This window comes from Hibiscus syriacus, unplaced genomic scaffold (genome assembly GCF_006381635.1).
Source record: "Hibiscus syriacus cultivar Baekdansim isolate YM2019G1 unplaced genomic scaffold, ASM638163v2 tig00112609_pilon, whole genome shotgun sequence".
Classification (NCBI taxonomy): Eukaryota; Viridiplantae; Streptophyta; class Magnoliopsida; order Malvales; family Malvaceae; genus Hibiscus; species Hibiscus syriacus.
Genome location: NW_024063367.1, coordinates 439,425 through 464,305, shown reverse-complemented (window position 1 = coordinate 464,305; position 24,881 = coordinate 439,425). Strand labels below are relative to the sequence as shown.

At 32.0% G+C, this 24,881-nt stretch overlaps 4 protein-coding genes across 4 annotated transcripts; 3 read left to right on the top strand and 1 right to left on the bottom strand.

The window, feature by feature from the left end:
• Window positions 1-266: 266 nt before the first annotated feature.
• On the top strand, window positions 267-1,164 carry LOC120181909. Its single transcript, XM_039186936.1, has 4 exons — window positions 267-593; window positions 667-744; window positions 831-971; window positions 1,057-1,164. Exons 1-4 carry the CDS (start codon window positions 510-512, stop codon window positions 1,147-1,149), a joined length of 396 nt encoding a protein of 131 aa, XP_039042867.1. The 5' UTR covers window positions 267-509; the 3' UTR covers window positions 1,150-1,164.
• Window positions 1,165-2,360: 1,196 nt separating this feature from the next.
• LOC120181908 (probable LRR receptor-like serine/threonine-protein kinase At5g45780) lies at window positions 2,361-4,992 on the bottom strand. The gene is made up of 4 exons (XM_039186935.1): window positions 4,420-4,992; window positions 4,070-4,330; window positions 3,126-3,983; window positions 2,361-3,025 (listed from the first exon to the last, which is right to left on the bottom strand). Exons 1-4 carry the CDS (start codon window positions 4,838-4,840, stop codon window positions 2,541-2,543), a joined length of 2,025 nt encoding a protein of 674 aa, XP_039042866.1. The 5' UTR covers window positions 4,841-4,992; the 3' UTR covers window positions 2,361-2,540.
• A 13,648-nt stretch (window positions 4,993-18,640) lies between these two features.
• Window positions 18,641-20,452, top strand: LOC120181914 (40S ribosomal protein S13). The gene is made up of 5 exons (XM_039186941.1): window positions 18,641-18,725; window positions 18,807-18,879; window positions 18,972-19,110; window positions 19,496-19,682; window positions 20,257-20,452. Exons 1-5 carry the CDS (start codon window positions 18,703-18,705, stop codon window positions 20,288-20,290), a joined length of 456 nt encoding a protein of 151 aa, XP_039042872.1. The 5' UTR covers window positions 18,641-18,702; the 3' UTR covers window positions 20,291-20,452.
• A 1,509-nt stretch (window positions 20,453-21,961) lies between these two features.
• On the top strand, window positions 21,962-23,868 carry LOC120181913 (chloride conductance regulatory protein ICln-like). Its single transcript, XM_039186940.1, has 7 exons — window positions 21,962-22,227; window positions 22,326-22,449; window positions 22,894-23,014; window positions 23,118-23,177; window positions 23,282-23,341; window positions 23,443-23,537; window positions 23,763-23,868. The coding sequence occupies exons 1-7, from the start codon at window positions 22,061-22,063 to the stop codon at window positions 23,832-23,834; spliced, it is 699 nt and encodes a 232-aa protein (XP_039042871.1). The 5' UTR covers window positions 21,962-22,060; the 3' UTR covers window positions 23,835-23,868.
• The last annotated feature ends 1,013 nt before the right edge of the window (window positions 23,869-24,881 follow it).

The window sequence follows — 24,881 nt, the reverse complement described above, 5'->3', positions numbered from 1 at the left end:
GGAAAATCAAATGAAATCCTCGAAATAGATAAATTTAGAACCTACAATGTGACCTATCCCTTATATTGTAGTTGGCTTACATAAATTTTGATATTAATGTATACCTAAAAAGTTTAGATATCAATATGGAAAAAGTGTATAAGTTTAGGGCTTATATTGTGATTTATCCGGAAGTTGGCTCAGACAATATGTTGACCCGCGCCGGACACCAGACTTCTTTTGTCTTCTAGTCGTATATTTTCTTTATCCTTTTCAAAATCATTGCTTCCCCTTTTCTTTCTTTCTTTTCTTATTTTCTAAAAAGACAAAAACCTATCACTTCTCTTAACGGATCGCCAGCGCCGGTTCTGACGCTGTCTCTTTCTCCAGTCAACTCGAGCACCCATACCTTCCCTCGTCGTCCCTTTCTTCCTACGTTTTCGTTCTTTTCCGAAAATCCTACGACACCCCGTTGCAAAAGGAGCAAAAGATAATTAGAAATTGCAGAATCGGAGAGAAAATTCAAAGAAATGGAAGCTGATTCCTTGCAAACATCCCTGACATGGCTTCACGGTGTTCTACAAGGTAAAATAGGTCATGGATTGGATACCAGGGCACCTTGCAAACATCCCTGACATGGCTTCACGGTGTTCTACAAGGTAAAATAGGTCATGGATTGGATACCAGGTCCTTGAAGGGCTGCGCGTTGTCCATGCTGAAAAGAGTTTTATGCGATTTGATTTAGTCGTTCCAAATGGTGTCTCAGTATGAAATTTCATTCTCAAGTCTCTACTAGAATTCTGGGTTTTCTCTATTTCCATTAAATTTATGACAATTTCTTTGATTTATAGGATGTTGATGGAAATTGGCATGTTGGAGCTTTAGCGTCGTTGCTCGACCTGCTCGGAGGCGTTGCCATTTTCTCGGTTGCCAATCGTATAATCAGTTCAGTCGATTTCAACGTTTCGTATTATCGAACAGCTAAGATTCAAGTTAAGAATTTTTGTTTAATTTGTGTGTGTGTGTTTAGTAAATTTGAAGGTGTTTGATTGATATTTGTAAATCATGACTGTGTAGAAACATGTAGAGATAGAATCAAAGGTTACTGCAAACAGAGGAAAACTTTGGTTGAAGTTAAGAGAAAAGGAAACGGACAGGTATTTGCTGTAGGAAAACAATGGATGGCTTCAAATAAACTCACTGTTGTTCAACTGAGTAATCTTTGACGACTTAAATCATGTTCTTTTGTGCTTTCGAATACGAGACCTAGTTCAAATAATTTATGTCATCGCCATTGTTGCCAGACTATGATTTCTTTTGCACCAGTGTTTTCAAAAGAGTTTAAGATATATGAATATCGTTTTGGTATGAATGTCCATTAACTCAAAACTATGTTTAAGTTTATGTGACCGAATTGGAAGGCATTTGGAGTTTGAAGGTTCCCAACAATATGACAGTTTTATTGTAGCAAGTAAGTTCGACAGTTCTTACTAAGCATAGCGTATACGGTTTAGTTATTGGGATTCAAGGTTGAATGTTGGGTATTAGTACGTGTGTGATATGTTTAATGTCTTGTAAGTTTTAAGACATTTTGAGTTTGAAGGTGCCTAGAAAGATGAAAGTTTTCTTATAGGCATAGTTTATGGCTAAATTTGGCCGACCGAAGGTTGAATGTCGAATACGGGTATGGTATACACTAAATGTAGTTTAAAGGTACCTAGTAAGAAGAAAACTTTCGTACAGAAAGTATTGTGGAGAAAAACTAGGACTACTTGCATTTGAAATGGTGCCTTTAGTGGTTCACAAGTTATTTGTGCAGGTTTTGTAACACCCCTCACCTTGCCCGGAAGCTTAATCGAGTAAAGAATGTTACCCTGCTCGAAATCTTAATCGAGTAAAGAATGTTTCATTCGGATCTCAGAACAGTTAGTATTCGCCCTTGCTACGTTCAGCCAGGCACGTTTTCTGTGTACATTTTGTTCCAAGATGGATCAGAGTGCCGCCAATGATTATTTCTACCAAACCCACTTTGAGCCTGAAGATGAACTTACAAGAAAGCTGGCAATCAAAGCAAAGAGAAATGCAGTGTTAAGCCGTCATTTAGAAGCTTAATTATTCATCCTGTATCATGATATTCCCCCATATTTAAGGACAGACAGGCAAACGTCGTATGTTTGATACTATGATTTTGCCTCTCTAGGGAGACATGGCATTAGTGCCAAGGATTAAATCCACCTTAAATGTCCCATGGGACCATGGGACCTAAAGCATATCTACAAATAGAAATGTTTTCATTCTCCATTCCTGCACTGTAAAAGAATCAATGTACCATAGAAATGCATGCATTCAGACTCGAATCAACTGCTAATGAATACAATTTTCCAAAGAACTGATGTCGAATTCACATGAAAATCCCATTAGTACGGTACAACAATGCACAGAATCCTTAAGGCATAGTCCTGGCAAGAGGACACAACAATTTAAAGCATGTCCCATTCATCCCCAGCGAGTAGTTAGTGACAACACCATCACCGTTAAAAACCTTGTGGAACCATATGAAACTAGAGACGGCTACTACAGTTGCCAAGTTCTTGGACCACTTCTTCCATAGACGGTCTTTCAATAGGAGAGTCGTGAGTGCAAAGCAACGCAATTCTCGCTAGTTTAGCCGCTTCGTATTCGAAGAACCTACCGTGGAGGTTAGGATCAATAAAGTCTTGGAACCTGCAACAAGATTCGGCTCCTAAATGTACCAAGCTGGTGATCTTTTGCTTCCCTGAGAGGACTTGGAAAACAACTACCCCGAATGCATAAACGTCACTCTTCTCGGTGAAACGACCAGTATTAGCATATTCAGGAGCTAGGTAACCCATGGCAGCACTGGCCTTGAGTGCTCCGAAGACGATGTCGATGGTAAGGATGTTGTTCAAGCCGGAATCCGAAAGAAGCGGATTGAACCGTTGATCGATGAGCACATTTTCGGCCGAAATGTTTTGGTGAACGAGGGCAGGTTTGTTCACTCTGTACTCATGCAAGTATGCTATCCCTGTTCCAGAAAAAGACAAAAAATCAAACAAATCTAGTTTAGCAAATAGGAATCACACTTTAACCCTGCAATAGATTAAGGCCAAAAACTAGAGACCAACCTTCGGCTATGCCTTTAACAATGGAAACTCTAGTGGACCAATCCAGTACCATGCCATCTCCAACCTTCACATCAAGATAGCTCAGCAAATTCCCGTTGGGGACGAAATCGTAAACAAGAAAGCACTCTCCCCTGGCCTTGGAGCAACAGAAACCTCTCAACTGCACCAAATTATCGTGCTTCAACGAAGCCAAAACATTCAATCCCTTCAAGAACTCTGCATCATCCGATTTGCAACTCATTTTGCTAATCCTTTTAATCACAGCAGCGGATCCATCCCTCAAGTACCCTTTATAGGTCGCGTAAAAGTTACTCTTCCCAACTAAATTTACCTCCGAAAAGTACTGAGTAGCTGTCTCGACCTCTTCTAAGTTGAACCTAAAGCTCTTAAGGGCATCTTGGGTTAATCCATTGAAATTCCTGCCATCCAAAGGATCCCAACCATTAGCATACTCAAGGCTAGCAAGTGGTGAGCCATTCTTCCTGTAAACTCCCTTGGCTTGATCGGTGCTAAGGCAGCTATCAGAAACATTGATCAGTTTACCGAGCTTTGCTTTTCGGTGACGATATTGCTTAAATGTGAAGAACCCTGTAGCCGATAATACAACCGTGGCAACAAATAGGCCAGCAAAAATAGGACCCTTTCGAGATTTCGGCGGTTTGGAGCACTTAGTTTTCTCACATAACCTCAGATTTGTTGTCTCTGGCATTTCCCTAGAAAGACCAGTCGCCCCATACGCCTCGGGTATGCTCGGATTAATTCCACCGGTGGCATTACAGGGGTTCAGCGACGGAAAACCCGACCCGCATAAACCGAAATTGTTTTGAAACAGGAAACCATCATTTAGTCTTTTGAGAGCTGGATCAAAAGGGGAAAAACAAAATCAAATGGTGTACTGAAAACCACACAAAAATGAAACAAGAACAAAGCAAAAGATGATTTACCTAGAGGAACATTGCCAGAAAGCGAATTATTACGAATGTCCAGAACTTCAAGTAGAGGAGCATCAGCTAGTTTCATGGGGATTGAACCAAAGAGACTATTGAAACTCAAATCAAGCCTCATTAAAGTACCCAAATCCCCTAAACTTGCTGGGATTGCACCAGTAAGCTGGTTGGACTGCAAAGCAAGAACATTAAGCCTCTTCAAAGATCCCAGCTTTGTGGGTATGCTTCCTGTCAACCGGTTATAACACAGCTGCAACACTACGAACAACATGCAACAAAAAGAAAATATGTTTCAGAACATGCTATAGACATTGAAAAAACAAAACATAATAGACCAGTAAACCGACCTTGTAAGTTACCCATATCAGAAATCTCAGGAGGAATCTCACCGGAGAGATTATTCATATTCAAATACAAATCAGTGAGCAAAGTCAAGTTAGCTATTTCTCTAGGGATTTCACCGTACAAAGCGTTGTAATGCATGTAAAGCCCCGTCAAGTGCTTGAGCTCGGCAATCGCCGGCGAGAGTTTGCCGGACAACCCTTTGCCTTGCAAAGAAATGTTGGCGACTTGGCCTTCGTCGTTGCACGCTAGGCCTTCGAAGGAACCATCACAAGGTTCGCCTTTGAAAGTCCATGAAGATAGATATTTATCATCTGGGTCTAAAGCAGCTTTGACATCCATTAATGCTTTCAGCTCAGTCTTCTCACTGAAACAACATTGGATTGTGAAGAGGATGAAGAAAAACAAGAGACAAAGGTTGAACATAATGGAAGCCTGTACTTTTGGGGTTTCAGTTTCTCAGAGTTTCAGCCTAGAAGAAAATGGCTTTGTTTTTTTTTTTTCAAATACCCTTTTTGGTTTCTCAGTTCTCTCATGTCAGTCTTTGTAGGACAAAGAGAAGAGACAAGGATGCAGTGATGACCATTCTTTTGCTTCAATAGAGAAAGGGGTAATGCTTAAAAAGTGAGTTTAAAAACTACATAAAAAATTAAAAATGGAAGGGAAAGAGATGAAGGAGAAGATAAAGAGTGTGAATCGTTGGATTTATTGGCCTTTTTAAAGTAGTGAAGAGAACAATAGACTGAGTTTGCAGGTTATTTTTTTGAGATAGAGGAGACCTTGGTTGAACCTTGACGGTCTCCACGTTCCTTTCTGAATGTAGCTGGTAAATGGTAACTTTTTTTTTTCTGTTTTGTGTGACATTTGTAATTTTTAATTATTTAAATCAAATTTTATAAATTTATTTAAAATGTTGAATATATTTTTCTGTTTATAAATTATCTGATTATTACTATCAAGATCAGAATTAAATTATTATATATCTAAATATATAAATAATTTAAATTTAAATTTTAAATTAATTAAATCCACACAAATTTAGATTCAATAAAAGTTATAAATTCGTATATTAAACTTTATTGAAATTTTAAAGTTATAAATTTAGTTCGTATATTAATTTAAGATAAAATTTTATTTAGATATTACCTTATAAGAAATTGTCCAATTTAAATATTAATTGAGAATACAATTTTTCTAAGTATCAATTTAGTTGAAATGTCAAATATATTTAAATTATTTAAAGTTTATTGTTTTTACTTTTTAGAGAATAAAAAAATGATCCAAATACGGCTAAAAAGGAATCTGCCTACGTATGCCGCTTGATTGTTTATGGATGGTCTGTTATGGCGCTTACGATTACCATGTTTGTAGCCGTGAACTGGTGTTCCAATTTGAAAGGACGGTATCCTCTGAGAACGTTTACCGTAAGACTCATTGCCACGTCCCCGAATTTGAACCATTATAATCTGATTAAGATGAAAGGTGGCAGCGGCCACTGATCAGTGGAGGAGAACCGCAGTTGAAAAACACAAGCATTCAAATTTCAAAAACAACAATAAAATAAATTTAAATATTTGGCCTCACTGTTCACTACTCTCAATTTTCATTGGTGGTAGAAACGTTTATATATTTAATAGTAATAATTTTATTTTTATTTTCTATTTTCTATTTTGTCTTTGGTGGAATTTGTGTCAGAATGGTCAAAATCTGACATGACTGCTTCTGCTGCACCTCTTCACTACTTTCACATGTACTCTAACTTGGCTTACGGCCAGCTTCTCATTAATTTTAAAAAATTTATGATTAGAAATCGATTTTTAAAACTGATTTTAAAATTTAAAACAAGAGTAGACGATATAAGTTAAGAATAACAAAAACTCGAAACTCGATTCGACTCAAAAAATTGATTATTTTTTTAATTTTGAGTTATTCTAGTTAATTTATTTGATTCAATTTGAATTATTGATTTATTTTCGAGTTTGAGCCAAGTTGAAATTTGAGATTTTAAATTACTAAAAAATTAATTGATTATTTTGACAGTTTTACGATTTAGTCATTGATTTCTTGATTCCTTCAATTACTCCTTCATTTTAAGTCCTTTTTTTTTCAAATTTGAACCAAATGTTTCTAAACCATTATAGAATACCTATGTGCTTTCATTTCCTCTTTTTGATACTATTTTTAAATTTTTCAATTTTGTTTCTCAACTTTTCATAATTTCTTATTTCTTCAATTCATCTTTCATTTTAAGTCTATGTTTTACCAAATTTGAATCACGTGCTCCTATACCACTATATAATACATATGTAACTTCAATTCCTATTTTTTAATAAAAATATACTCTTTTTATTTAGTACATTATAATGTGAAAATAATATGAATATATATATTTATCTTATATGGTTAGAAAAATCGAAAAATTGAAATCAATCCTTACCATAATACTATAAATGTAGCATCCTCAATATCGGGCTAGTGACTTAGAGGTGAATTTTGAAAGTATTGTGTTCAATTTCGAAATAAGTTAAAAAGTTCATAATTTTAATTGGAAAATTTTGAGGATGGATTTAATAGTAAGGTTTGAAAGTAATAAGGGTATTATGGTCTTTTCTAAGAGAATATTTTTATTTCTCTTTTAAGGGATATAAAAACGTGGGAATGAGGGGAAATGAGTTTCCAGAGTTTTCTTCTTCTCCTTTCTTCTTCACGCATGGAAGCCAAGAGCTAAGGTGAGAATTTTTATTAGTTGATTATTATTTGAATTCTAAGTTGGTTTTGATTCTTTGGAAAGTAAGAAAGCTTAAGGAAGTCTAAAGATAAGTAAAAACTCAAAGATGAAGATGTTAGAAGAGATTAAAGAATATGGGGTTTTAAGTGAAATTTTGAATAAGAATGTTTAAACGAATTTGGAGGATGAATTTGACTTGTCATCTATAAGAATAAGAAGTTAGAAGTGTTATAATTAAGTTTGGATAACATAGAAACTTTGGTATGATTATTGATTTCCATAAGAAAGATGGAATTTTGAGGTTAAAGATGAGATAAATGAATATTAATGAGTTTAAGTATGTATATGTAAGTTAGGAATATGAAAGGGGATGAAAGATGAAGCGTTTGAATTGAACCAAGTGGATTTTTGAGCTCAAAAATGATTTCTGGGCTAGGGGGAATCGGTACCCATTCAAAGGGGTACCGATACCCTCTCAAACGAGAAGAATTCCAGAATGTCATGAGGGTATCGATACCCCCAGTAGGGTATCGATACCCCCTAAAGGAAAATGGAAATGTTGATTTCTTAAAGTCGTTTAAGCTATTAGTATCAAGTTATACGGTTAGATTTTGATAGATTGCCTTAAATTGTATATTTGTGTAGATACCGAGCATAAATCAGTTCCGGAACATTTGGAAAATAAGATCGATCAAGGGAAATATGAGAGATCGGTATTAACTTAGTGAGGCCCAGGTGAGTGCATCTTATTTTATAGGATTATAAGGAAATTGGACTTGTGATAAGTCTATTTCTGATAGTTGTTTTATTATGCATGAAGTGTTGATTATAAGTAGGCGAATGACATGAAATGTATGTATGATTGATTATATGAGCTGATATGTTATTGTATGTGTTATAATTTATGTAAGTATAAAGAATAAGTCCTATGATAAGATCTATGTAATATATAGAATGGAAAATATATGTTTATGAAGAGTTATAAGAGAACCTACATAAATCATATGATAAAGGGAGTATAGGATTATGAAATAAAATATGTAAAAATAAAAGAATATGATGAAAGTGAATCCACGAGAAACGATAGAAACTAGGTAATTATGTGGAAAAGTTATATGAATAATGGGATTATGAGTGTACATAGTGGTATAATTAATTATGAATTTAATATAATAGCGTTATATGATTTAATGTGAATTGAAAGAAACTAAATAAGATTGAGTTATAGAATGAAATGAGAATAATGTATCAATTAGGAAACTTGAATATGGAGTGATATGAGAAAATTATAGGAGTTATATGAAATTGAATTAAGTAAATTGATTAATTTGTATATAAAAGAAATAATAGAAGTAATATATATGTTTATCAGTATAATATAGGTTATGTAATATAAGTGCATACCAAGAAATAAAGAATAAGATAGATGATGCGATGTAAATTATATTATGAATTAGTGATATATGAATGTGATATAAATATGTAATAAAACTTATGTGTTGTATGATAAATATGAACATATGAGAAGAAGATATAAGATAAGGGACTTGTGATAGGAACTGTATGACCATAAATAATGTAAATATGAATAATTTAAGTGATATGTATCTATGAATATTTGGATATGTATATAAGTGATGTGATATATGAGGTCATATGAAATATTATATTATATGACTATGTGAGTATATGAAAAAGAATATAAGTACATGTGAATTATATAGAAATGATTTATGTAAACATGTTTGATATGTATTACATGTATGTGAATATAAGAGAATAGAACATAAACCATATGAAAAGATATAAGTCCTATGATATTACCTATGTGAATATATGAGAAAGTATAGGAGTTATATGTATTACATGATATGTGTAATTTCACAAGAAATGACATGAGCTATGTAATTACATGATTATAAGAGATCAGACATGCGATAAGACATAAGTAATATGAATGTGTGAATATGAAATGAAATAAATGATAATGCCCATGTTATGTGTCATGAGAGCTAGGGGTATAGTTGGCATGCCAAGAGTCGAGGGTCTACGCGGTCCTTCGAGACATATATGTATTCTTTGGAACATGTATGGGGTCTGTTGAGACACCTATGTGATCCTTGGCATATGTATATGGTTCTTAAGGAATGATATGTGGTCCTTATGGACATTATTATATGGCACTACGGTGCAATTCTACGTGGCACTACGGTGCAATTCTACGCGGCACTTCGGTGCATTTATACGAGCTGTGGTGATAACATTTGTGCACAACCTCAATGCACTCAAATATCTTTAGTTCTCACTAGTGTATCATGGGCTACTAAAGAAACCATAACAAATACTATATATATATATATATATATATATATGATGGATATGTTTTTGATTATACGAAATGCGTTATATGAATTGTATGATGTTATGGGTGTTATAGGTGAAATGATATATGTTTTATATGATATGCAGAAATGATAAATACAAGATCATGTGATAAATAATTTGATGATAATGATATAAATAATGATAATAATATATATGATAATGCTAAGAAAGTAGATGATGATATATGTACATGAGTGTATTTGTTATATAAAAAGATGTGTGGTTTTGAATGAAATTGTTATATTGTTTCACACGTAGGTTCGAAAAGAATATAGAGAGCAATGTGGAGCTAGACAAGTCATATCTCCTTTACAAAGTTCAGATCAGAAATATATGTAATTGGTATATAGAGGTAGTTGGCATGTAAATAAAGGTTTGGGATTTAATATGCTCTAATTGGTTTGTAAAATCATATGATACTAATTTATGTAAATTAGTCAATTGTATTTAGTAAAAGTTTTAAAATTATTTACTATTTTGTTCAAGTAAAGGTTTTGAAAAGTCAATGTGACATCTCGGACTCGTAGCCGGATCGGGTACGGGTTGGGGGTGTTACAATAAATAATTATAATAAAATTTATATAGAAACTCGAATAACTCGACTGGAACAACTCAACTCGAATTTCATAAACTCAGCTTGACTTGAAAAAATTTCAATTTAAGTTCGAGTTACAAAATATGACTCGTCAATTCGAATAACTCAAATTTTTTTGACTCGACTCGTTCAAATGCTCACCTCTATAAGCCATAAGGATCCAATTGGCCTTTCCTAATATTTCGAAATTTTAATTTTTAATCCTTTAAATCTTTAAAAGTTTACCTTTACTTGTATTTGCCCCTGCCGCTTTTTTTTCTGTAATTTTACCTTAATGGCTCTAATTTTTTTTGGAGTTGTTTATAATTTTAGAATTGGTCTCCTCAAAACTCAATACTAAGATCCGCTACTGTTATCAAACCCTCTGTTTTTGTAATTGAAGAGTTTTACTGAAAATCATGATGAGTGTAAAGAGACCGACATGTTGTGGCCTAATGCATGCAGCAAGGCATTACGTCTGGTCAAAAAAGAATCATATTGGAAAAGATTAAGAAAGAAGGGGACTAAAATCAAACTTTGTCATTGTTACAGTGGGATTTGGCCAAATGATAAAATACATAAGTGGACCACGTTACGTCAGATATCACAAGATCTGGATTTTATAGATACTTGCGTGGGATACGTCTAGAGTTTTCAAACAAAATCGATGCTAAAATTTACTTTCAACGTTTGTTAATATAATTATTCTTTTTGAAATATTTTATAATTTAATATTTTATTTTAAGATAAAATACTCTTTAATTAGATAAAAATTATTAGTTAATTAACAATCGCTGCATATCAATAACATAAGATTGTTATATGTCTAAACTAATGATGTTGCATTATCATATATCTAAAGTGATGATGTGATACATATAATGTCTCCAAAGTAAAAAAAAAAAACACATATTGTATATCTAAATTAATGATATGTCATACGTCAAAAAGAGTGATATGATTATCTCACGTCAACGATCATTATAAACCTTTAATCATTTAACGATTTACATCTAATTAGTGATCATTTTATCTTAAAAGCGAAATATTTGATATTAAAATATTAAATAATAATAATAATAACTAAAATAATTATTCAACCAAATATTAATGAAAAATTATAAATGAAAACTCTTGAGTTTTGAATTTATGATGTTTGTAAAATTATAGATACGTACATAGGGTGTCTAGGTTTTTGTGAGTATGTTTTGTGCGATAGTGTGACTTGTTTAAGTATTTGTTGTGCGCTTTTTGTAATTTCTCTTATGTTTTATTGTTGACATGATGGATTTTCTCTCATTTAGCTTTGATTTTCCTTAAAGAAAAAGTTCAAGTACAAATTGTATGCTTCTTTTCTTTATCTTACTATTTCACGATTAATTATTCATCATTAAATATAATAATTATAATATTTATTTTAACGAATCACATAAATTTTATCTGATATATAAATGATTTTAAAATTTTGGGGTGTCATTGCCAAGGTCATATTAGCCCTATCGCCATCATTAAATTAATTTATATATGAAGATCTGAATTATATTAATATTAATATTTATTAGGATATTAATAAATATTCAATAAATTTAATTAATAATAACAGCTCATGTTAGTTTGTTAGTAAAAAAAATCCAGCAACCAATCAGCCACTACAATGATCAAAATGCTGATTTTGAAACAAAATAAAGAGGCAAAATTCAATGTGTTCATCATAGTCGGATTTTTACCCAAATGCAGATAGAATAATTAAGCATCGGTTGCCAATTGTTCTCTCAGGCATCTCCCTCCAACAGCCAAAAGATAAAAGGGTGGGATTATTCTTCCATGTCGGTTACAGCATTTTACCAAAAAGAAAGTGTTTTTAACGGTAGAATATCTGGGATTACACAAAAATGCATGGAAAAAGGGGAAAATAACAGTGTATTATATTGCGGGAATGCTGCTTTTTAGGCATGCATCTTGGTCTTGGTGGAATCTGGTTCGGTTCCAGTCTATTCTAGACCCAACAGTGCTCTGGGTCATTGTGTTGCGGTTCTCCCGAAACAGTTTTTCGTTTTCTTTTCTTTATTTCTTGCGTCCAGCCTTTTTGAACCTTTTTTTTTCTCTCATTGCTATGTAGTTCGTGGAGCGCACAAATCCTAGTGACTTCGACAGTAAGTTTTTCGTTTTCTTTTGTTTATCGCATCCAGCTTTTTTGAAATTTTTTTCCCACTATTAATAGTTCGTAAAGCGCACAAATTCTAGTGATTTAAGTAGTAAGATAATTGTCGTCATTCTTTGAAGTTTCAGATGCTGAGTATTAATAATACTAATGATACAAATGTTTAATATTAAATAATTATAATTTATCTTTAAATAAATATTATTTTATACCTATTTCAGAATAATAAAAAAACTCGTGGAGCGAAGCTATAAAGAAATCACACTGCTTCTTTTATATATAGTCATATTTTATAGGGTAAATTGTTTAAATATTCCTCGGTTATAGCACTTTTTTATTGTATTTCCCAATAATGGAAAGTTATTATATGACTATTTAAATTATTAAAAATTATAAAATAATTATTACTTGTTTAGTTTTCTATAGAAAGTTAATATTATCGTTAATAAAATTAACAGTGAATTTTAGTCATCAATATTTATATATTATTTTAATTTAATTTTAATTATTTTAAAAATTAACTTTCAGTACTATTAAAAATTATAAAATAATTGTTGATTGTTTAATATTTTAGTTATCAATATTATCATTAATTAATTTGTTGAAATTAGTATTGTTCATGGACGGTTAACAGTACTGTTATTAACGGTTCTATTACTGGTTAACCTATAGTTAACCTATTACGGTTATTTTTCAAAAAAATACAACATGAACGTTTTAAAGTTTCAAAAAATATATAAATTTTAGAAATATGGCTAAAATTTACTTCTAATTTTATTATTAGTTTTCTCTAAAATTTATAATTATAAATTTAATTTATTAACAGTCAACCATTGGTTAATCATTTATCAAAATTCATAGTCGTAACCTTAACTGTTAACCATCATTTTTAACAGTTCGATTAATCGAAACTGTTTAGTATTAACGTCAATTAATTAACCTATTAAATTTAACAATTATATTGGTTAACGATTATGGTTAATAGTTACATATTTTTTAACACCCCTAATTGGAATTATTTTCTCCATCCCTTTTGCTTTAATTTTTATATATGTCTATTTTATAATTTGAAAATAATGTTATTCAGGTCGGAATGATATTCAAACAATCCCTCTTAATAATAATATTGTTAAAATCTACTCACTTTTTAATATTTTTCTTTAATCGTAGGTGTTATGCATGCTTCGATTAAGTGATGGATCTATATGTATTTGTGAGGGTGGATACGTTTGAAAAAAAAAATCAATTAATAATATATTTTATCGACGACGTTCACTTTTAAATTTTATTTATATATATTATATTCAAAAAAATTATATTATTTGTGCCAACTTTAAAAAAAATATTCCTATATCCGTATTGGAGGAGAACCGAGCATTAAGGTCAACATCAAATTGAGGAGAATCTCCTTTGGTGGAGGAGATAGAAAAAGGCTTTGGTGGGTTGGAAAGCACCGATGCAAAAAAATGTATTTGGCAAAAGAAACTTCTTGTGCGTGCATGAAGTGCCATCGATGTCAAGTTGATTTTCACTTTATAGTTCGTGTTCATTTTGGGAAGTTATGTTGTATATCACTATAATATAAGGCTACGAAAATATGTTATCGAAAATATTAATATTTTTTAATATTTTTAATAGAGTACTATTTAAAATATTATTTTTATATCAGAAATGTTAATTTCGTTACTTAAAATAAATATTTTTTATATTAACATTTTCGTTAAAAAATAATATTTTAGATAGTATTCTACCGAAAATATTAAAAAAATATTAATATTTTCAATAGCACATTTTCTTAGCTTTATATTAGTTTTTTCTTAGACATTCCCATCATTTTATGATTTATTATTATATAATTTATGCTCATTTTTTAGTTTATATTGAAATTTTGCAATTATTCTTTTAATGATGTTGTCTAGGTTTATATTAAATGCTTTTTCATTGAAAATAAAAGACGGACAACTTATCACAATTTTGTCCTAGTTTTTCTTTTCATTTTGCGTCGCTTGTCTGCTTGTCTTATTTTTTTTATCTGATTGGCTAATCGCAACATTAGTCTTGGGATTGATAGTCAACTGTAAGTAGTCATTATTTTTTTTATGTACGTATATTATTATTTTTAAATTTTTTAATAATTATACCTTTATAACATGCATTTTTATGTTTTTATAGCATGTTATTATATACTTTCTATCACATTTTAGTCTCTTCTTTATCGGTTGTTTGGCTGACCACATTGTTAAATTTAATATGGTTGGATTTAACGTCGCCTCAACCGATTAGCTTATTTATTATTTGGTTGGCCTATCCTAATTTAGACCATCAGATTCAATTTGGATATGTGGTTTGCGTTTGGAGATCATTCTCATGACACGCTACTCTGGTTTGCAGTCATGATGATCTTTCAATAATTCGTTTCCATGTTGTGATTCGTTTGCCGACTCATTCAAATTTATTCGCATCTTTATTTTGTTTGAGTGTTTTGGTGAGTTTTTGACATTTTACTTGTATGGTCTATATTTGATATTAAGTGACTAATTTCGTATGTGAATGATTATAAGAAATGTTATAATTGTACTTTTAATTTACACTTATGATTATATAATTTTAATTTTTTCTATTATTTTATAAAACTGACTGCTTCTATTTGCGTAAAAATTATAACTTATCACTATATCGAATATTTACTGGTATAAAGGAAACATTAGTTCCTTTAGAAGTGAAACTTTAGGGCATTAGAATATGATGGGTTCATGGCTTTAGTTTTAGGTGTGATGCATGTTCAAGTTCCTTTTTTGGTTTTCTTATCCGATACCTTTAGCACCACCAAAGTAGCTTTTGTTCTATTTGTTGGATTTATCCTCTCTCTCATAATAAACTGACACCACAATTTGAAAGAAGGTTTAATAGGAACTTTTAAAAGTTTTACCAAAATTAATTAAAATTATGCAAAATTTTGAAACATAATGATACTTTTTGATTTTTTTAAAACAGTCAACGTATTTTTTTTAAATAAAGGACTAAATGTTAATTTTCAAATATTTGGGGGCAGCTTCCCAATGTTGAAAACAGTTTAGTAAAAACATTATACGTCCGATGTGCAGTATTGGGCCAAGGTTAGAGAGAGGACAGAGGCTTGGGTTGGGGCATAGAAAACTTCTGAACTTGTAAAAGTGAGCCTAAGAAACATTGATCTCTACCCCAACACGTAAATAAAGTTGTCTAAATATTAATTATCAAAATTTCATTCTCATCCATCGCTTTTAAAAGTTACATGTATAATTTATAATCTTTTAAATAATTTTACCATTCATCATTTTCTGTTAATTAATTAATAAAAATTAAGATTTATAACATCTAACCCCTAAATTTGGTGTTTTCCCCTGTCGTAATCGTCATTCGAGAGGGCCCGTAATCGGGTTATGACTAAATTTGATGTGATGGAACCACCACCGATCATTTAAAATTAGGTTGATCGGATACCTTAATTTATCATTTTACCTGATCTACGTTTTTACTAGAATTGAATCGGAATCGGGAGTCGATTATAGTCAGAGAAGGATTAGCACCCCTATATTGCCCTTTCGGTAGTAATTTAATTTTTTGGTTATCTTAATTGCAAAAATTAGAAGTTAAATTAAAATTTAAAAGTTTGATCCAAGCTACTTACCATTGGAGGATTTGAAATTGATCTAAAAATATAAATCAAATCAGTTTTTATTAGTAAAGTAAAACAAAATTAAATTAAGAAAATATAAAAGAAAAGAAAACTTTAAATTAAAAGGGTTTAAAAACAACAAATTTAAAATTAAGGACCAAATTGACAATAGTCGGATGCTGCAAGAAGAAATAAAAAGTCAGGAGGGGCAATATGCGAAATATAAGAAAATTGAACAATGATTAAATTGAATGATTTGAAATTCTTGGGTAAATTTACAACAGGTGACCAAAACGAATTACGAATCAAACGTTTAAGGACTGCATAAATAATTAAACTATTTGTTAATTACCCTTCAACCCCTTATAAATAGCCCAAAAATTCTAAAAATAACATTTCATTTCATTTCACCCAAAAACCAATTCTCTCCCCTCAAAACTTTCTCGACCTAAGCCTCACCGGTCAATGACCGGTCCAACTTCGACGAGGCCCCCACCGTACCGGCCGCCACCGATCGCCACTCCGGCCACCACCACCGGTGGCCGAAAAAACCAAACTCGCCCGAAAAGCTCATCTTGTCCCCGTAAGTTCAAAACCGATACCTAAACCCCCTAAAAATACCCCACCGGCGTAGATCTAAACGCAAAGTTCGAAACTTTACATTTTCCAACTATGGTTCTTCATTTCTCGGCGATTCCTCTCTTCTCGAGCCAAATCGACGCAAGCACTGATGATTTTTACTTTCTTTTCTGCTTTTGAATGTTGCTCTTGGTTGATTCTCCTTTTTGTTTGTTGTGTAGTATTGTTTTTTCTTCGTATCTTGCTTGTTCGACTTGCAGGGACTTTTATAGCCATGCTCGGAATGAATTTTTGGGGTCAATCTCGTGCATTTTGGGGGTTGTTTACCCCGTTTTATAATTTACTCGGGGTTGAGGGCTTCGGTTTCATCTCATGTTACTTTGGTTTGTTGTGATTCATCGTTGGCCGAAGATTTTGGGGATGGTTCAGTCCCGGGGTGTTGTGATTTTTTGGATTTCGATGCCGAAAATCTCGGCCTTGTTGTTGCTTGGTTATCTCGCTAGCGCGTGGTCCCCACACGCTACCACCATGCAACACCCTCACTAAGTATAAAACCCTAGTTTAATTTTGGGCTGGATCAGGCCCCTTACCGGGCCTGCTTTGCTGGGTCATATTGGTTGCCCCAGTTTGACTCCCTTGCTGGGCTCGAATGGACTTTTGGACCTGAAAAAAACCGAAAAAAGTTAATAATAATAAAATAAAAATGAATAATATGAATTAAACTATATAATGTTATGTTTTCAAAAAAATATGTTTTCAAAAACGTTTATATATGTTTTCAAAAATTGTTTTCGAAATTATATAATATATGTTTTCAAAAGTTGTTTTTCAAAAATATGTATTTCCAATTTTTTTTTTTTGAAATTATATAATAAATGTTTTCAAAATTTTGTTTTTAAAAATATATATTATACGTTTTCAAAAATTGTTTTTGAAAACTATATATATGTTTTCAAAAACTATTTTTAAAACTATATAATATATGTTTTCAAAATATTATTTTTAAAAATATATATATGTTTTTAAACATATTTTCAAAATCATATTATATTTTCAAAAAAATGATTTTTAAAATTAAAAACGTTTAAATTATGTGTTTTCAAAAATATTTTAAAAAACTACATTATATTATTATATATAAACACCGGACGAAAATGAGTGACTACATCCCCTAACTTGTTTCTAAATATTTTACATAGAGAGATTTTTGAACTATGATTCGTAATTTAGATTTATCTATGAATTTCAGAAATAAAAAAAATAATATAAGTTTTGCATCTAAATCAAGATTATCCAAAATACATTGAATTGATCTCTAAACTTAGTATTTTAACTCTGATATTAAATAGATAAATAATTTTTGGGACAAAAATAAATATAAAATTTTAATAATAAATAATAGTTGATGAGCAAATTTTACTCTAATTGTCAAATTAAAACAAACACCATATTCAAATGTCTTTATCTACGCTTTGTGCAAATTAATATTTTATCACCTATATTCCTTCATTGAACATTTTTCCAACAATATAAGAAGAACACATATTAATAAGATTAAAACTATAAAAGAAAAGGCTAAAGTACAAAAATAGTCCATTGACTATAGGAAATTATTTTGTTGAGTCATCTAATTATTAAAAGTTACAAAATGATCACCTAATTATTCATAAGTTTCGAACTCGTCCTTTTTATGTTAAAAATTAACGATTGTATGAGTTGATATTAACATATTGAATGAGATACAATAAAATTATATTTTAATGATGTCTATTAGCACTGTCGTTGCTTTCAAGCATTGACTCGATGACATAATGTTTCAAGCACTAACTCAATTGTGTAATATAAATAGAGAGTCGATCCATAAATTACATCTCAAAAGGTTATGGATAAAATTTTATGATATCTCAGTTAACAAATTAAAGTTAAACTCAGACATATACAAATTTTTTAATAAAAAAAGACGAGCTTGAAACATATAAATAGTCGAATGCTTATTTTGTACTTTTAATAAAAAATATAATAAAATAATATCTTATAATTTAAAAATCATTTTATACCTTTTAATATGAGATAGTACCTTGTGTACTTTATCCAAAAGAAAATTCCACCGCATAAAAAGAGATGATAGGGTTTGCCTTCGCGCCCCGTTCCCAACTGCCCAGTTCAAAATTTCAGCAGGAAAGAGTCAAGTCTCTCCATCACCATGGGTCGCATGCACAGCCGCGGGTACCCCTCTCTATCCCTCCCTCCATACTCATATATCTACGTACACTTATTATCATTTTCTTTTCTTCCACTTTATTGCAGTAAGGGTATATCTGCCTCAGCTCTGCCGTATAAGAGAACTCCACCAAGCTGGCTCAAGATCTCCTCTCAAGATGTGAGTCCTTTAATCCCCTTTTTTCCATATTCATTGTCGACAGAAATCCCCATGAATTTTTTTTTAAATTATTCGATGTTGAATCTGTTTAGGTCGAAGAGAACATTTGCAAGTTTGCAAAGAAGGGCCTGACCCCATCTCAGATTGGTGTCATCCTTCGTGATTCCCATGGTATCGCCCAGGTTAAGAGCGTTACTGGAAGCAAGATCTTGCGTATCCTCAAGGCTCACGGTAAATTGTAGCACAATGTTTTGATTTTATAAATTCTAATTAGCATAATGATTTAGCTGTAAAATATTCATTAGGGTGATAACCAGGGACTGAGCCAGTATTAGACAATGGTAGGAGCTACATTTAGATGGAATTTGGGAGGGTCAGCATTTCAACTCACACGGACTAAAATAGCCATTAGACAAAATTTCGGGGGGATGTGCCCCTCCCTTGTCCTTAATAGCCATTTGATTTGAATCGTTTTAGGAAAAAAATGTGCATTACGTACAAACTGAACCAAAAACAGAATTGAAACTGAGCCGAACACCACGGTCTGCATCGGTTATCCTAAGACAGCATATTTGTGGGGTTATATTTGATGTGTTGTTTTGTATTGTTACAATAGGTCTGGCTCCTGAAATTCCTGAGGATTTGTACCACCTTATCAAGAAGGCTGTTGCCATCCGCAAACATTTGGAGAGAAACAGGAAGGACAAGGATTCCAAATTCAGGTTGATCCTTGTAGAGAGCAGGATTCACAGACTCGCTCGCTACTACAAGAAAACAAAGAAGCTTCCTCCTGTCTGGAAATAGTAAGTCTACCTATTGGATCATAGGTTTGTACTTGTGGTTCTTACTAACTTACTGGTGGGTGGTATATTGATTTGTAATTCCATTACATGCTATGGTCTGAATATAGTTTACATATCGGTGAACTTATATGCATTTGGGTTGTTCCTTAATGCATGTTCTGTTCGTCTTGATTTGCGAGTAAGTGCACTGTGATGGAATTAAGTTATCGCCATACTTGCATGACCTTGGTCTTATATTGTGATTTTCAATGAAGTGAATATCTGGTCCACTTTAGTTCTCTGTAATACTTGATGGGTTTATCATAGGTTACTCGAATCTATTTCGAAGGTTGGAGTTCAAGGGAGTTGTTAGAATGCAATCGTAAGTTTCATTTAGTAAACAATATTGTTTAAGCCGACTTGTTTCTAAATATGCAAGTCTCAGTATTAGTTCATGTTGAAAACTTATTCAGCAGAGAAATACACATTCTAGTTTAGTTTCCGCGTGATCGAACTACTTTAATTTGTATGTGTATGGTTCTTTTTTTTTCTGCATTATGTTGCAATGCTGATACAATAACTCGTTGGTTTGCAGTGAGTCTACAACTGCCAGCACTCTTGTTGCTTAGATTCGGCATGCGGGTAGTGCAATTTCGGGCATCTTCGTGGTTCAATGTCGATGCTCGCTGAGTTAGATTGCGTTTTCCTTTCCTGGTTAGATATGTCTTGATGTAAGACTACTAATAGATGTTAAAAGTTTTGATGTCTGAAAAGAGAGTTAAAGAACTCATTTTTTTAGTTTGATTGGATTCTACTCTTTTTTGCTCTTGTTTCTTGCATTTAATTAAACGGTTGGAGTAAGAATTAATCTCAAACGCATTAGATTCCTATGTTCTAGCAAACACGAACCTTGAATTAAAGTATTAAACTATTCATTAATCGACTAATCTGATCTAGTACTGTTTATATCTATTATTTAATTGATATTTCTAGTACAATTTATTTTATTCATAATGTTTAAAAAATTATAAATAATCGTAGAAGAGGGTTAATACGTGTTGCAAGTACCAGTTTTTTATTTTTATTTTTCTAAAAAAAATATTTTGTTTTTATTTATGAATGATTACTTTTAGCAATTTAAACGTTGTAACTAAGATTTTGTACATACATTTTAGCAAATATGTACTTGATCTTTGATTATATCTGTCTTAATTTCTTAATTATTTTATTTAAAGATTATATAAAATATGAAAAGATAAATGTATTTCTTAAATAATATTAGGTATCATCTTGAAGAAAATTATTATTATTTAATTAAATTGATACCTCTATTTTAATTTTTCAAAAAATGTGATCTTTTAGTTACCAAAATGGAGACATTAGTTATCTTGTTACTTGTTAGTAAACAATTGTATTTGAACTACTGGTTTTTCTTTGTTTCGTATAAATAATTAAATTTGTTTATTTTAATTAATTTCTTTTCAATAGATTATTGTAACGTTGATTTTCCAGTCGATGATTTAACAGCAAGGCTTAGCACACTAATATTCAAGACTAATTTTTTAACTTTTATACTTTTTTTTAAAAAAATCACTAACTTTATTCAAAATAAGAAACATCTTAAATTATAATAAAATTTTACAATCATAATCGTAAATTAAGCACATAATTAAAATAATTTCCTATAATCATTGAAACAAAACTAACAACTGAAAAGATTAAAATCTAACCAAAAAAACTCGAACAAATATAGATACAAATAGATCTGATCGCATCGGCAAACGAACCGTAAAAGGAGATAAAGCTACTGAAATACCACCGAAAAATCACAAATCAAACTCGAGCGACGTGAAAAGATATCCAAGAACGCATAACGGGTATCCAAATCTAATTTTAGGGTCTAAAGCAGGGAAGATCAATAATATATCAGATAAACGTCATATTAATCAATCATATCGATGTCTAATCAACCCTTAAAAAAATATAAATGAAAAAAAGTCAAACAAACGAAAATTGTGTCAAAAGACAGAGGAAAACGTGTCATACATGCATACTTATTAAAAATAAAAAAAATAAGAGAAAATAAAAAGACAATAAACAATACAAAAGATAAACGACTTATCAACGAGAGAAAACTAGGAGAGAAAACTAACTTTTATAAAATTAAAGTATCAAATTCAGATAAATTAAAATAAAAGGATTAACTTTTTAATTCGATAGAAATCGTCTTATATTTTGGGCCCAGAATCGATGGATACAAGCGCAACGGTGTAATCCAATTAATTTTTTTAACATCAACGACCAATGCTAGACCGATAATCATTACCGTTTCAGTTGCTCTACGCTAAACTTGAAAACCCTAGAAAAACCCACATCAAGCCAAAGCAAAAGCAGTGATAATGGCGGTAGGGCTTAGGCAGTTCACGGCGAGAAGCGGAAACGGCGCTGGAGAGCCAGTTCTGGGCACGGATAACGGCGAGGAGCTTGTTCACGTCCAACCTTCCGTCTCCGTTGCACTCGGAAATCGTGCCCCCGAATCCCCGGGCACTCTCTACATCACTACCAGGTACCTTCAAATTGACCTTCAATTACTCAAAATTATTGCTTGTGAGCATATTCATTTCAATTACATTTTGAACTTGCAATTTGTGATTTTTCTGGAAGGCAAGTTGTTTGGCTGAGTGATGTGGACAGAACCAAGGGCTACGCTGTTGATTTCTTGTCTCTTTCTTTGCACGCCGTTTCAAGGGACCCCGAGGCCTACTCTTCTCCCTGTATTTACACTCAGGTCTGCCCAGAAAACTAACACCTCTTTGTTATCCTTAAGTTTTTCGATCTTTGTGATTATTTTAGCTGTTAATCATGCTCATGGATTCAGTAGCTTGATTTTTGTGAAGTGTGACTGTTTGGTAGCTTGGGTGCGAGTTAAATTTGGTTGATTACTGGGATGAAAGGAAAATAGAGGTATTGAAGTCAATGGGGGCTAGCTGCCAGCTTAATATTGTTTGAAAAAAAATGGTCTTATTAAAATTTGGGGTTGAAACAAATTAAATTCTGTCTATCATAGTTTTTGCTGCTCATTAAGCGCTTGTAGTACATGTTTTTCTCATTTACTAAGAGACCTCTATTTTTCCTTTCCATCCATTTTTGAAGCTGCTGATGCCATGTTTTTATAGGTCTTTTATTAGCATGCTCTTTATACATCGTCTGATTAATGCCTTTTTGTCTGAAGATTGAAACTGAAGATAATGAAGTGGAAGATGAGACCGACGACTCGGATTCAGAATGCAGTGAGGTTTTAGATTTATCCAAGATCAGAGAGATGAGGCTTAGTCCTTCAGATGCTAGCCAATGTGTGTATTATTCAGTAATTTCCTCTTAATTAGTTCTTAGATGATTATTTCTGTCTTCAGTGATAATAAATGCCGACTCATTTATCTATTTTTCTGTAAAAAGTGGATACTATGTTCCAAGTATTCTGCGAGTGTGCTGAACTGAATCCGGAGCCTATTGTAGGTGAGTTCCAGTTATTAATTTGAAAATCCATTTTCTGTTGTACGGGCAGTTTTCTTCTGCTGACTGAATGGCGGTGTACTGTTTTTTGTTTATTCCTTATTTAGAAGAAGACGAAGGACATAATTGGATTTTCAGTGCTGATCAGTTGGAAGATGGAGCTGGAGGTATGGAATAGATACATGGATACTTTCTTGAATGCGTCTCAATGGTTTCCTTAATATGCTCGCATGTTCTGTAAATCCCTAATCACATACTGTATCTCCAGAGAGCGACGATGTGGAATGGAATTTCTCTCAGAATCCGACAAACACAATCGGTCGTTCTAATGGTCATCATGACCTATCCCGCAATGTGCTTGAGGTATGCTAGTTAGTTGCTGTTCACTCTACATGATCAATGGTAATGCTTTGAATTTGATTAAATGGAACTTTTGGAACGGAAAGCTTTGTTGTGTAGATGTCTTGTTTTCATGTTAACATTCCATGTACACGTCTCCGGTTCAACTCTTGCATACATTCCTACGTTCCTTAGTTGCTTCTTGGGTTGACTCATTCAATCCCATTTCTGCAAAAACAAAACTTGCAGCTTCAAATCAATGATCAACGATTTGAGGATGCCGACGAGATGGAAGAAGTAACTGATAGCGGACATCAGTAAATTTGGAGTGTAATGCCAAATGGTACCTATACGGATTATAGATTTTATTTGATAAATGCGAAGAGATTAAATTTTATTTTATCAATTATTGAAATTTTAAATCTGTATTTCGTTTGATTAATCCTTTCCATCTTGGAATTATTTTATAAAAGAAACTGGCATAATTTCAACTAGTATATCGTACTAGTGGTAAATAGTTTTGTTCGTGAAATCATGTGCTTGTGTCACGGGAACATCATCTTATATTTAAAAGATAGATAGAATGTGTAGTATTATAATTTTTAAATTTTAAGATTTTTTTTTTGTGTTTTCGCTATAAGATTGATATCTTACCTAAGAATACTTAATGAAAAGAAATAGTAAATCCCTACCATAATTGAGATTAGAGATTTTTAGTCAAATTACCATGAATTAATTAACAATAAATAGTTCTCCCCATATCATTTCCAATCACTTTAACAACATCATTTTCACACAAAAAGAGGAGGAAAAAAGTGGTAATTTCTGTTTCTGATCATTTTGTCAAGCTAATTATGTGAACCACAAGACCTGTGTTGTGTCTCCAACACTAAATGCAAAATCATATCTTAATCTGTGGGTTCTTTCGGTTCTTTATTTCCATTCACAATCATTGTTTCTCCCCCATCATTCCACCTCAACATGCATCATTTTTAGGGCAAGCTTTTTGTTAAATCATGTTACAACAATTTTAGGCTTTTTTTTCCTTTAAAAAAACATATTTGAATCATTACTAATGTAGCTTTAATTTCAAGGGGAAAAAACATAGTAAAATGTGCTTGTGGACGTCGAATAACATATCCATGTCTTTTTCATTCTTGTGAAAGTGAGGAATTCTCTTAATTTGTGGGGTGTTATAGGATCATATACAGGGATCGATCGAGTTCGAAAATGTAGTAGGTGGGGTTGTTGTCCCTTTAAAAATTTAAATTCTTTTTATATTTTAATTTTTTTTGTATTTTCTATTAGTAATTTATTTTTATTTTTTAAAATTTTATATGTTCGTCCCTTCCTGCCTAAATTGATTAT